The sequence below is a fragment of the Neovison vison genome, chromosome X (assembly GCF_020171115.1).
Source record: "Neovison vison isolate M4711 chromosome X, ASM_NN_V1, whole genome shotgun sequence".
NCBI lineage: Eukaryota > Metazoa > Chordata > Mammalia > Carnivora > Mustelidae > Neogale > Neogale vison.
The window spans coordinates 100,055,301-100,070,067 of record NC_058105.1 but is presented as its reverse complement, the minus strand read 5'-3'; the positions used below and the strand labels follow the sequence as shown (position 1 = coordinate 100,070,067).

General features: G+C 36.8%; 1 protein-coding gene across 1 annotated transcript in view; it reads left to right on the top strand.

The window, feature by feature from the left end:
• Positions 1–14,767, top strand: part of CFAP47 (cilia and flagella associated protein 47) — a 515,984-nt gene that overhangs the window by 229,198 nt on the left and 272,019 nt on the right. Inside the window, exons 35-36 of the mRNA XM_044235156.1 lie at positions 7,569–7,666; positions 7,952–8,068. Of these exons, the coding sequence (XP_044091091.1) occupies positions 7,569–7,666; positions 7,952–8,068 (215 nt within the window). The remainder of the gene's footprint in view (positions 1–7,568; positions 7,667–7,951; positions 8,069–14,767) is intronic.

Here is a 14,767-nt window from a genome sequence, read left to right as displayed (position 1 = left end):
TGGGTATGGGGTTTCTTTATGTTTGGAAAAATTTTCTAAAATCAAGTAATGGTGATGGTCACACAGCTCTGTAAATATATTAAATAATAATGAATTATACAGTTGAATTGGATAAAATGTATAAAAGTAATATATCAATAAATCTGTTACAAAAATGTACTGTTTTAATAATCTAAAATAATTTAAATAATTATGATATTCATAAAAATAGTATGTGCACTTATTCCTTTAATGCATAAAATGATTCAGTTTTATGTTTAGCAGTCATATCTTCAATTCATAATACTATTTAGGACTATTTTAATATTTCTGAATATTTGAAGCAGTATATAAATAGGTAAGAATATAACTTATAAATCAAAATTTAAAAAAGTTTTAGAACATCCCTGAATTTTCTGTTTCCTGACAAATGAGAACTAGATTAGTTTACTCTTTCTCTCTCTAAAACAACACTAGACCAACACTTCTCAGGTGGTAACATGAATATAAATCTCCTGGAGATTTTGGTAAACTTTTTATGTTTCAGTAGGTTTTAAGTAGGGCCTGAAATTCTGTGTTCGTAACAAGCTTCCAGTTGATAAAGGTGCCGCTGATTCTCATAGCACACTTTGGGTAGCAAAATCTTGGGAGTATAGAAGAGCGTAGCCTCAATCAAAGCAATTAACAAAAAAGCAGAGAGGGGCGCCTGGGTGGCTCAGTGGGTTAGGCCGCTGCCTTTGGCTCGGGTCATGATCTAAGGGTCCTGGGATCGAGTCCCGCGTCGGGCTCTCTGCTCAGCAGGGAGCCTGCTTCCTCCTCTCTCTCTCTGCCTGCCTCTCTGCCTACTTGTGATCTCTCTCTGTCGAATAAATAAATAAAATCTTTAAAAAAAAAAAAAGCAGAGAATATCCTTGATATACCTAAGGCTGTGGTGAACTAGTGGGGGCTTGGCAGCGGCCTTTCTGTATGAATGACAGGCTGTAGGCATGGGATCAGATCAGAGAAGGGAGGTTTTTACTTCTCAACACTATTCTGGAGGATTATTGCCATCCTCCTCTCACAGAGAGCCATGTTTGAACAGCAACAATTCATGCCAGCTGCTGTTGAAGAAATAATAACAAAAGAGTTCCAAAGTTATGATGGGTTAAACAGAAATAGGTAGCTCTGATTTTCCTCTCAGGGAGGTAGAGGACTAGAAAGACCTTTTGTTCCCACCCTTAAAATTATAGCAAAAGCATAAACAAAACAACAGCAAAAACCATATAAATAACAAATTCCCAAATGTGTTAAGTTCCCCTAGGAAGATAAGGCAACAAAGTATCCTGAAGTCCAAGGAGAACGAGGTGCTTTCAGGAAGAAATGGGGTAATAGCAATTGTCTGCTTGTGGTAGAGACAGCTAGACATTGATCGTGGTGAGTCAGGGTGGTGGTGAATTGGTAGAAACCAAGTTTACACTAGTGAGAGAGCATGAGATCCCTGGAGGCTACAGCAATAAGGAATGTCTGCATCCTTTTACAGGTTTTTACTCCACAGACTTCACTGTTTGCTCACAGATGACTGGAAAGTGAGTCTGTATGAGAATGTACCCTTCACAGTATAGATCTAGGGGAGGGGCAAACAATTTGTCTGCCTTCTCTATTACCTATAGAATACATGTGAGGAGAAGGACCACACATACAGTCATCTTCAGGGCTCTGATGAAAACTCATTGCAGCTTAAAAAAGAAACTGGAAAATAATAATAAAAACAACAACACAAACTACCTCTACCCCTGAGAAATAGGCCGGAATAATATATAACAGTCAAGATCTCACACCTTTGTGATCCCAAAGCAACCATGAAAAATCTCCTACAATTAGTATAGAGTTTGTCCTGGTTGTAGAATGGATACAAAATCAGTATTTAAAAGGGGCGCCTGGATGGCTAAGTGGGTTAAAGCCTCTGCCTTCAGCTCAGGTCATGATCTCAGGGTCGTGGGATCTAGTCCTGCATTAGGCTCTCTGCTCAGCAGGGAGCTTGCTTTCCACTCTCTCTCTCTGCCTGCCCTCTCTACCTACTTGTAATCTCTCTGTGTGTGTCAAATAATCAAATAAAATCTTTAAAAAATCAGTATTTAAAAAATTCTGTTTTATAATGGCAGTAAACAATTGGAATATGTAATTAAAATATATAATTTATCATAGCAACTTAGAATAAAATGCTGAAGTATGAACCCAACAAAATATGTGCAGGATATACATACTGAACATTATGAAACACTGAAGAAAGAAATCAAAGAGAACCAAGTAAATAGAGAAATATACCATGCACGTGGAAGTGGAAGACATAAGAGTAAGATATTTTATTGTCAATATTGCCAAATTGATCTATAGATTCAATATAACCCTAGGGAAAAATCCTACTTCATTTTTTTTTTTTTGGTAGATATCTGTAAGTTGATTCTACAATACAAATGGGAATTTGGGGGGTGATGAAACTTCTCTGGAAGGAAGTGTGATAAATACATGAAAATGTACCTCTCAAAGTCCTGGAAGCATACAACACAGAATGAATGTTAGTGCATATATATTTTTTTAATCAGCTAAGACATGGAAGTAATTCAGGATGGAATGCGGGCTGTGACAAATGAATCTAACTGCATTGCTGGTGTTTGACAACCTCACTGAATATAATGGACAGGAAGGCTGCTACCTAAATTATCTTGTAAAAACAATCATGACTGCATACGGTAGACCTAAAGATAAAAGGATTGGTGCATGCACATGTTACTCTAGTTTCTTGCCAGGGTATGGGTTTGCAATTCTGAAATTGCTTTAAATGTATACTAAGGTTTAACAAATAAGTAAATATGTTGTAGGTAATGAGAACCAGTTTTTTCTGTACTGAAGAGCTAAGTTAGAAATAAGGAAAAGTGGGTAGGTCATAATGTGTCCTGTGCTGGATTGCAGTTGGTGGAGTTGGAAGTAAACGCATAAGACTTATTGTTATATTGTAATCTATCTATCAGCTTCTAGTTAGGAGGTTTTTCATTAGTTGTTTTCCTGTTGTGGGTGTGATCCTCAACAAGATGATAAGCATGTTTAGGGGAATTTCTGTCTCTTTAATGATACAAGATGACATTGGGATGTTTAGAGATCATAGTCTATAACAAATACTGTCTGATTCACTATCAACATGAAAGCCTAGTAAATTGCCTTTTTTAGATTAAAGTTAGAATTGCTTACAGTTCTTATTGGCTACAAAACTGAGACCCTTTCCTTTTATTAAAAGCCAGAGGTGGCACATATACATTAAGAGAAGCACATTTAGCTTATAAACATCCAGCCCACCAGAAATGTGCATTTTGAACTCATTACTTTGATTGTATCACATCATATATCAGATATAGTTATTTACAGGTTTTTACCAGCAAAAAGTACTTTGAAATATACAGTCCAAAATGTTGTTGCTATGTATTAGTTGAAAATTTCTAGGGATCTTTGTTTGCTAGGCTGATTTTGCAATATTAGGCTGTAGAGATTCTATAGAATTTTCGATGTTGTAGCATCTCAGATGAATAAATACCAGGTACTGTTTTTGTGAAGTATCTAGGATGTCTGTGGTTCCAGAGAAATTAGTCTTCCAGTACCAGATGTAAAGCAATCTTTTTTATTTTTAGAGAGAGCACGGAGGAGAGTGTGTGCCCGTGAGCACATGTGAGCAGAGGGTGAAGGGTAGGAATAGGGGCACAGGGAGAGAGAGAGAATCTCTCAAGCAGGCTCCACACCCAGGATGGAGCCCAACATGGGGCTGAATCTCACAGCCTGAGATCATGATCTGAGGCAAAATCAAGAGTTGCATGCTTAACTGATTGAGCTGCCCGGGTGCTCTAGATGTAAAGAAGTCTTGATTTGTGAAGTTAATATACATATCATGAACATATCCTGTCATAGTTTCTTGTTTACAGAAAATGAGAGCCTTTTGAGGGGATTTATGCAGATCACCAATTTTACCCTTGTTTTCAGATAAGACATCATCTCACACCTTTAAGAATTTAGGCTCTTTTGGAAAGTTTTGTTGTTTTTTCTTTCTGGTTTTGATTTCTTTTTAAGTTTTTATTTTAATTCCAGTTAACATACAGTGTTACAGTTTCAGGTGTACAGCGTAGCAATTCAGCACTTCCATACATTACCAAGTATGCATCACACGTGCTCTCCTTAATCCCCATCACCTATTTACCTTAACCCCTGCCTCCCCACCGCCAACAACCACCAATTTGTTCTCTGTGATCAAGAATCTGCCTCTTGGTTTGTCTCTCTTTTTTTCCCCTTTGTACATTCATTTCTCAGATTCCACGTATTAGTGAAATTGCAAGTACCCATCCCTCTCTGACTGACCTATTTTGTTCAGCCTCATACTCTGCTTCTCCATCCACACTGTTGCAAATGACAAAATTTCATTCTTTTTTCATGGCTGAATAAAATTCCATTGTGTATATATACCACATCTTCTGTGTCCATTCATCAATGGATGGACACTAGGGCTGCTTCCTTATTTTGCCTATTGCATGTATTGCTGCTATAAATGTGGGGGTACACGTGTCCCTTTGGATTAGTGCTTTTGTATTCTTTGGGTAAACGCCCAGTAATGCAAATTCTGGATCTTAGGGTAGTTCTATTTTTAACTTTTTGAGGAAACTCTACTGTTTTCCACAGTGGCTGCACCAGTTTGCATTCCCACCATCAGTGCAAAAGCATTCCTTTTTTTCCACGTCATTGGCCAAAACTGTTTCTTGTGTTAGTGGTTTTAGCCATTCTGACAGGTATGTATTATTGTAGTTTTGATTTGCATTTCCCTGATGGGGGGCGATGATGAACATCTTTTAAATGTGTCTGTTGGTCATCCATATGTCTTCTTTGGATAAATATCTATTCATGCCTTCTGCCCATTTTTTCAATTGGATTATTTGCCTTTTGGGTGTTGAGTTTTATAAGTTCTTTGTATATTTTGGATACTAACCTTTTATCAGATATGTCATTTGAAAATATCTTCTTCCATGAAGTAGGTTGCTTTTGGTTTTATTGATAGTTTCCTTTGTTGTGCAGAAGCTTTTTATTTTGATGTAGTTCCAGTAGTTTATTTTGGCTTTTGTTTCCTTTGCCTCAGGAGACATATCTAGAAAGATATTGCTATGGTCGGTGTCAAAGAGATTACTGCCTGCGTTCTCTTCTAGGATTTTTGTGGCTTCAGGTCTCACATGTAGGTCTTCAATCCATTTTGAATTTGTTTTTATGTATGGAGTAAGAAAGTCATCCAGTTTCCTTCTTTTGCATGTTGCTAACCAGTTTTCCAATACCATAATTGGATGTTATTTCCTTCTTTGTCCAAGATTAACTGGCCAAGTAGTTACAGGTTTATTTCTGGGTTTTCTGTTCTGTTCCATTGATCTGTGTGTCTCTCTTTGTGCCAGTACCATACTGTGTTGATAATTGCAACTTTGTAATATAACTTGAAGTTCAGAATTGTGATGCCTTCAGGTTTGCTTTTCTTTTTCAAGATTACTTTAGCTTTTTGGGTCTTTTGTGGTTTTATTTAGGATTGCTTGTTCTACTCTGGAAAATGCTGTTGGTATTTTGATATGGATTGCATTAAATGTATAGGTTGCTTTGGCTAGTATAGAGATTTTAACCACATTTGTTCTTCCAGTCCTTGGGCATGGAATGTCTTTCTATTTCTTTGTGTCATCTTAGATTACTTTCATCAGTGTTTTATAGTTTTCAGAGGAAAAAGTCTTTTACCTCTTTGGACTCATTTATTCTTGGGTAGTTTATTTTTGGTGCAATTATAAATCAGACTGATGCCTTAATTTTTCTGTCTGCTACTTCATTATTGGTTTATAGAAATGCAACAGATTTCTTTAGATTGATTATGTATCCTACAAATTTACTGAATTCACTTATCAGTTCTAACAGGTTTTTTTGGTAGAGTCTTTTGGGTTTTCTATATATAGTATCATGACATCTGCAAGGATAATTTTACTTCTTTCTTACTGATTCCTTTTTATTTCTTTTTGTTGTCTGATTGCTACGGCTAGGACTTCCAGTACTATGTTAAGTACAAGTGGTGAGAGTGGATATCATTGTCTTATTCCTCACCTTTGGGGAGAAGCTCTCCTTTTTTCCCCATTAAGGATCATGTTAGCTCTAGGTTTTTCATAGATGGCCTTTATTATGTTGGTGTATGTTTCCTCTAAACCTACCTTGTTGAGGGTTTTCATCATGAATGGATGTTGTACTTTGTCAGATGCTTTTTCTGCATCTATTGAAAGGATCATATGGTTCTTAGCCTTTCACTTATTGATGTGACCTATCACATTGATTGGTTTGAGAATACTGAACCACGGGGCACCTGGGTGGTTCAGTGGGTCAAAGCCTCTGCCTTTGGCTCAGGTCATGGTCTCAAGGTCCTGAGATTGAGCCCCGCATCGGGCTCTCAGTTCAGCAGGGAGCCTGCTTCCCCCTCTCTCTGTCTGCCCCTCTGCCTACTTGTGATATCTCTCTCTCTCTCTCTCTGTCAAATAAATAAATAAATAACATCTTTAAGAAAAAAAAAATACTGAACCACCCTTGGAACCCAGGAATGAACCCCACTGGATTGTGATGAATGATTTCTTTAATGTACTGTTATCTTTGGTTTGCTACTATTTTATTGAGTATTTTTGCATCTGTGTTTATTGGAGATATTGGCCTGTATTTCCTTTTTTCAGTGGTGTCTTTTTCTGGTTTGCTATTAGGGTAATGCTGGCCTCATAGAATAAATCTGGAAGTTTTCCTTCCTTTTTTATTTCTTCGAATAGTTTGCGAAGACTAGGTATTAAACTCTTCTTTAAATGTTTGGTGGAATTCACCTGTGAAGCCCTCTGATCCTGGACTTTTTTTCATTGGGAATTTTCTGATTAGTGATTCAGTTTCTTTGCAGGTTATCAGTCTGTTCAAATTTTCTGTTTTTCCTGATTCAGTTTTAGTGGTTTCTAGGTTTCTAGGAATTTATCCATTTCTTCTAGATAACCCAATTTTTTGGCATATAGTTTTCATAATATTCTCTTATGATTGTTTGGAGGTTTAAATTTTGTTTTTATTTCCAAAATAATATGTTTTTTCTTTTCCAAGGAAAGTAAAAAAATTTTTTTGACTATTGTTGAAATTCCATAAGACATCCTTTTTCCTTTTTTTCTCTCTTTTTTTTTTCATTTTTGTCATCGTCCGTTATTCATCAATCCATTTTCCTTTCAAGGAATAGAAAATTATAGATCATTGCTTTGTTCTTTTGTATGTCACTTTGGAAGAAAGCCTATCAAGGATCAGTGTCCTTGAAAACCAGGGGAATAAAGCCAGGCATATGTTCTGTTTTCCTTCACATTTGAACTGGGCACTAAATGTCTCCACAATAAGAATGATTTTAAAAGCATTTTTTTTTCTATAATGTCTGTCAATTTAAAATACTTTCTGTATTACATAGTGACAATATCAGAATACATTCAGACAGATACCATAAGGTAACTTTTTTAGAAAAATAAAACTAATGTTATACTTACTCTTTTTTGGAACAGGAGTTATTCCCTCTGAGAGATGGATAGTAAATTTTGACAAAGACCTTTTAGATGGCCTTGTTTTTGCAACCCAGTTGGGAGCCTATTGTCCGTTTTTGGTAAGAGTCTTTTTTTATAAGGAATGGTCTTATTATTTGAAAGAACTTAGTAATTAAAATTCAAAGTATTTTTTATAAAGAGATTCTTTTCAGTGTTTTAATTTAAATCACATCTGAATCTGAATGACCAGCATTCCCTTTTTGTTTATTCTGGTATTCTGATTGTAATAATCTACTACTGACAGATGTTAACACTTAAATGATTCTTTGATGAACTAAAGAGAACAGTTAAAAAGTAGTAATTTTTATTCCTTTACTAAAAGATTTGATTATTCTCTTTTCAAGATTGAGTCTCATTTTGAAAAAATGTACACACAACCAAAAAGTTCTGAACAGTATCTGCACAATTGCCTGATTATTGTGAATGTACTTCGTGAAATTGGCTTTGACATGGACATACAGGTAGGTGGCTATATATCACATATTCCATAAATATTAATTTCTTCTTTTCATATTTTTTCTAGCTTCATTAGGTATGATTGGCAAATAAAAATTCTATTTAGTTTGTAAAATGTAATTTTTGTACATTGTAATCATCATACAATATGATGATTATATGTATACAATGTGAAATGATTACCAGAATCAAGTTAAATAGCACATCCATTACCTCACATAGTTGCCATTTTATGCGTGTGTGTGTGTGTGTGTGTGTGTGGTGAGAACATTTACGATCCAACATCTCCTCATTTCCCCTATCCCTCTTCCATGGCAATTATCATTCTACTCTCAGGTTGCATGGGTTTTACTTTTTTAGATTCCACGTATAATTGAAATCATAAAATACTTGCCTTACTGTGTCTGGTTTATTTTATTTAGCATAGTGTCCTCTGGATTCTTTCATGTTACCATAAGTAACAGAATTCTTTTTTTCTTTTTTTTTTAAGATTTTATTTGTTTATCTGACAGAAAGAGATCACAGGTGGGGTGGGAGCATGGGGTGGGAAGGCTCCCTGCTGAGCAGAGAGCCTGATGCAGGGCTCGATCCCAGAACCCCAGGATCATGACCTGAGCCAAAGGCAGAGGCTTTAACCCACTGAGCCACCCAGGTGCCCCCCTTTCTTTTTTATGACTAAATATTCCATTGTGAGTATATACCACATTTTCTTTTTTAAAAATTTATTTTATTTAAGTTCAGTTAGCCAACATATAGTACACCGTTAGTTTTTGGTGTAGTGTTCATTGATTTCTTGGTTGTGTATAACACCTAGTACTCATCAGATCACGTGACCTTAATACCCATCCCCCAATTATCCCATCCCCCCAATCACCTCCCTTCTGCAACCCTCAGTTTGTTTCCTGGAGTTAAAGGTCTCTCATGGTATGTCTCCTTCTCTGGTATCTTCCCATTCAGTTTTCCCTCCCTTCCCCTATGGTCCTCTGCTCTATTCCTTATATTCCACATATGAGTAAAATTCTATGATAATTGTCTTTCTCTGACTTATTTCACTTAGCATAATACCCTCCAGTTCCATCCATGTCTATGCAAATGGTAGGTATTAATCCCTTCTGATGGCTCAGTAATATTCCATTATACATGTGAACATGTGAATCACATCTTCTTTATCCATTTGTCTATTGAAGGACATCTCAGATCCTTCCACAGTTTGACTATTGTGGCCATTGTTGCTATGAACACTGGGGTACAGGTGCCCCTTCTTTTCACTGCATCTGTATCTTTGTGGTTAATACCCAGTAATGTAATTGCTAGGTCATAGCGTAGCTCTATTTTTAACATCTTGGGGAACCTTCCTACTATTTTCCAGAGTGGCTGTACCATCTCTATTCCCACCAACAGTGTAAGAGGGTTCCCCTTTCTCCACATCTTTGCCAGCATTTGTTGTTCCCTGTCTTGTCAATTTTAGCCATTCTAACTGATTTGAGGTGGTATCTCATTGTGGTTTTGATTTGTATTTCCCTGATGGCAAGTGATGTGGAGCATTTTTAATGTGTCTGTTGGCCATTTGTATGTCTTTGGAGAAATGTCTCCACATGTCTTCTATCCATTTCCTGAGTAGATTATTTATTTTTTGGTTGTTGAGTTTGAGAAGTTCTTTATAGATCTTGGATGCCAGCCCTTTATCTGATAAGTCATTCTGTAGGTTACCTTTTGGTTTCGTTGACTCTTTCCTTCGCTGTGCAAAAGCTTTTTATCTTTTTTTTTTTTTTTTTTTTTGTTAAAGATTTTTTTTTTTTTTTTTTATTTGACAGAGAGAGACCACAAGCAGGCAGAGAGGCAGGCAGAGAGAGAGGAGGAAGCAGGCTCCCCGCCGAGCAGAGAGCCCGATGCGGGACTCGATCCCAGGACCCCGAGATCACTTTATCTTGATGAAGTCCAAAAAGTTCATTTTTGCTTTTGTTTCCCTTGCTTTTAGAGATGTAGCTTACCTGAAGTTGCTGTGGCTGAGGTCCAAGAGGTTATTAACCTGTGTTCTCCTTTAGAATTCTGGTGGATTCCTGTCTCGCATTTAGGACTTTCATCCATTTTGAGTTTATCTTTGTGTATGGTCCAGCTTCATTCTTCTGCATGTGGCTATTCGATTTTCCCAGCCTCATTTATTGAAGAGACTATCTTTTTTCCATTGGATATTCTTTCCTGCTTTGTAGAAGATCAGTTGACCATAGAGTTGAGGATTCATTTCTGGACTCTCTGTTCTGTTCCATTGATTTAGGTGTCTGTTTTTATGCCAGTACCATGCTGTCTTGATGATTGCAGTTTTGTAATACAGCTTGAAGTCAGGCATTTTGATGCCCCCAACTTGGGCTTTCTTTTTCAACATTCCCCTAGTGATTAGGGGACTTTTCTGGCTCCATACACATTTTAGGATTATTTGTTCCAGTTTGGTCAAAAAGTGTTGATGGCATTTTGATAGGTATTCCATTGAATGTGTAGATTACTCTGAGCAGCATAGTCATTTTAACAGTCTTTATGCTTCCTATCCCTGAGCATGGAATGTTTTTCCATCTCTTTGCGTTTTCCTCAATTTCTTTCATAAGTATTCTGTAGTTTCTAGAGTACAGATCTCTTACCTTTTTGGTTAGGTTTATACTTAATTATCTTATATTTGTTTCTGTGTGTGTGTCTGTTAAAATTTTTTTATTAACATATAGTGTATTATTTGTTTCAGGGGTACAGGTCTGTGAAACATCAGTATTACACAATTTACAGCACTCTCCATAGCATATACCTTCCCCAGTGTCCATCACCCAGCTACCCCATTCCTCTTACCCCCTCCCCTCCAGCAGCCCTCAGTTTGTTTCCTGAGATTAAGAGTCTCTTACAGTTTTTCTCTCTCCTGTCCCATCTTGTGTCATTTTTCTCTCCCTTTCCCCCATGACCCCCCTCACTGCCTCTCAAATTCTTCATATCAGAGAGATCATATGATAATTGTCTTTCTCTGATTGACCTATTTCACTTAGCATAATACCCTCTAGTTCCATCCATGTTGTTGCCAGTGACCAAGATTTTGTTGTTGTTTTTTTTTTTTTATGTCTACATACTATTCCTCTGTATGTGTGTGTGTGTGTGTGTGTACACCACATTTTCTTTATCCATTCATCTGTCAGAGGACATCTAGGCTCTTTCCATAGTTTGGCTGTTGTGGACATTGCTGCTATAAACATTCAGGTGCACGTGCCCCTTCAGATCATTACATTTGTATCTTTAGGGTAAATACCCAGTACTATGATTGCTGGTTTGTAGGGTAGCTCTATTTCCATCTTTTTTGAGGAACCTCCTTGCTGTTTTCCAGAGTGGCTGCATCAGCTTGCATTCCCACCAGCACTGTAGGAGGGTTCCCCTTTCTCTGCATCCTTGCCAACATCTGTCATTTCCAGACTGGTTAATTTTATCCATTCTGACTGGTATGAGGTGGTATCTCATTGTGGCTTTGATTTGTATTTCTCTGATGACAAGTGATGTTGTGCACTTTATCATGTATCTGTTGGCCATTTGGATGTCTTTGCAGAAATATCTGTTCTTGTCTTCTGCCCATTTCTTGATTGGATTATTTGTTCTTTGGGTGTTGAGTTTGATATGTTCTTTATAGATTTTAGATACTAGCCCTTTATCTGATATGTCATTTGCAAATATCTTCTCCCATTCTGTTGTTTGTCTTTTGGTTTTGTTGACTGTTTCCTTTGCTGTGCAAAACCTTTTTATTTGGATGAAGTCTCAATAGTTTATTTTTGCCCTTGTTTCCCTTGCCTTTGGCGATGTTTCTAGGAAGAATTTGCTGTGGCTGAGGTGGAAGAGGTTGCTGCCTATGTTCTCAAGGATTTGGATTGATTCTCACCTTGAGGTCTTTCATCCATTTTTAGTCTGTTTTCATGTGCAGTATAAGGAAATGATCCAGTTTCATTCTTCCACATGTGGCTGTCCAATTTTCCCGCCACCATTTATTGAAGAGATAGTCTTTTTTCCATTGAACATTCTTTCCTGCTTTGTTGAAGGTGATTTGACCATAGAGTTGAGGGTTCATTTCTGGGCTCTCTATGCCACTGATTTATGTGGAACATAGATAGGAATTTGCTGAATTCCTTTTTTGTGCCAGTACCATACTGTCTTGATGATGAAAGCTTTGTAATAGAGCTTAAAGTCTGGAATTCTGATGCTGCCGACTTTGGTTTTCTTTTTCAACATTCCCCTGGTGATTCAGGGTCTTTTCTGCTTCCATATTAATTTTAGGATTATTTGTTCCATTTCTTTGAAAAAAGTAGATGATATTTTGATAGGGATTGCATTAAATGTGTAGATTGTTGTAGTAGCATAGACATTTTCACAATATTTGTTCTTCTAATCCAATGAGTATGTTTTCCTCAATTTCTTTCATGAGTACTTTATAGTTTTCTGAGTAAAGATTATTTGCCTCTTTACGCAGAATCTTTAATAGATTTCTTTGTAGAAATCTATTAAAGATTTATTAAAGAAATCTTGGGTGCAATTATGAATGGGATTGACTACTTAATTTCTCTTTCTTCTGTCTTGCTGTTGGTACATAGAAATGCAATTGATTTCTGTGCTTGGATTTTATATCCTGACAGTTTACTGAATTCCTGTATGAGTTCTAGCAGTTTTGGAGCAGAGTCTTTTGGTTTCTCACATAAAGTATCATATCATCTGCAAGGAGTGAGAGTTTGACTTCTTCTATGTCAATTCGAATGCCTTTTATTTCTTTTTGTTGTCTGATTGCCGAGGCTAGGACTTCTAGTACTATGTTGAATAGCAGAGGTAACAGTGGACAGCCCTGCTGTGTTCCTGACCTTAGGAGAAAAACTCAGTTTTTCCCCAGTGAGAATGATATTTGCTGTGGGTTTTTCATAGATTTTTTTTTTTGATACTGAGGTATGTACTCTCTATCCCTACACTTGGAAGAATTTTGATCAAGAGAGGATGCTGTACTTTGTCAAATGGTTTTTCAGCATGTATTGAGAGTATCATATGGTTTTTGTTCTTTCTTTTATTAATGTATTATATCACACTGATTGATTTACAGATGTTGAACCAACCTTTCAGCCTAGGAATAAGTCCCACTTGGTCATGATGAATAATCCTTTTAATGTATTGTTGTATCTTATTGGCTAGTATTTTGGTGAGAATTTTTGCATCCATGTTCATTAAAGATATTGTCTGTAATTCTCTTGTTTGATGAGGTCTTTGGTTTTAGGATCAAGGTAATGCTGGCCTATAAAATGAGTTTGGAACTTTTCCTTCCATTTCTATGTTTTGGAATACTTTGGAGAATAGGTATTAATACTTCATCTAATGTTTGATAGAACTTCCCTGGAAGCCATCTGGCCCTCAGCTCTTGTTTGTTGGGAGATTTTTGATGACTGCTTCAATTTTCTTATGGGTTATGGGTCTGTTCAGGTTTTTTATTCCTTCCTGGTTCAGTTTTGGTAGTTTATATGTCTCTAGAAACACATCCATTTCTTCCAGATTTTCAAATTTGCTGATGTATACTTGCTCATAATATGTTCTTTTTTTTTTAAGATTTTATTTATTTATTTGACAGAGAGTGGGAGATCATAAGTAGACAGAGACACAAGCAGAGGCGGGGGGATACAGGCTCCTTGCTGAGCAGAGAGCCCAACTCAAGACTCAGTCCCAAGACCCTGAGATAATGACCCGAGCTGAAGGAAGAGGCCCAACCCACTGAGCCACCAAGGCACCCCTTATCTGTTCTTCCAATTGTTTTTCTTTGGTATTGGTTGTGATCTCTCCTCTTTCATTCATGATTTTATTAATTTGGGTCCTTTCTCTTTTCTTTTTGATAAGTCTGTCCAGGGGTTTATTAATCTTACTAATTCTTTCAAGGAACCAGCTCCTAGTTTCATTGATCTGTTCTACTATTCTTTTGGTTTCTATTTCATTGATTTCTGCTCTGATCTTTACGATCTCTCTTTTCCTGGTGGGTTTAGGCTTTCTTTGCTGTTCTTTCTTCAGCTCCTTTAGGTGTGGGGTTAGGTAGTGTATTTGAGACCTTTCTTGTTTCTTGAGAAAGGCTTCTCTAGCCATGTTATTTTCCTCTCAGGACCACCTTTGCTGCATCCCAGTAATTTTGAACAGTTGTATTTTCATTTTCATTTGTTTCCATCAATTTTTTCAATTCTTTAATTTCCTGGTTGACCCATTTATTCTTTAGTAGGATGCTCATTAGCCTACATGTATTTGAGTTCTTTCCAACTTTCCTCTTGTGGTTGAGTTCCAGTGTCAAATGATTGTGGTCTGAAAATATGCAGGGAATGATCCCACTCTTTTCATACCAGTTGAGCCCTGATTTGTGACCTGGAATGTGATCTGTCCTAGAGAATATTCCATGTGCTCTAGAGAAGAATGTGTATTCTGTTCCTTTGTGTTGGAATGTTCTGAATATATCTGTGATATCTATCTGGTCCAGTGTGTCATTTATAGCCTCTCTTCCCTTGTTGATCTTTTACTTAGCTGATCTGTCTATTTCAGTCAGGGGGGTATTAAAGTCCCCTCCTATTATTTTATTATTGTCATTGTGTTTCTTTGATTTTGTTATGTATTGGTTTATATTATTGGCTGCTCCCATGTTAGAGTCCTATATATTTAAAATTGTTAGACCTTCTTGTTGG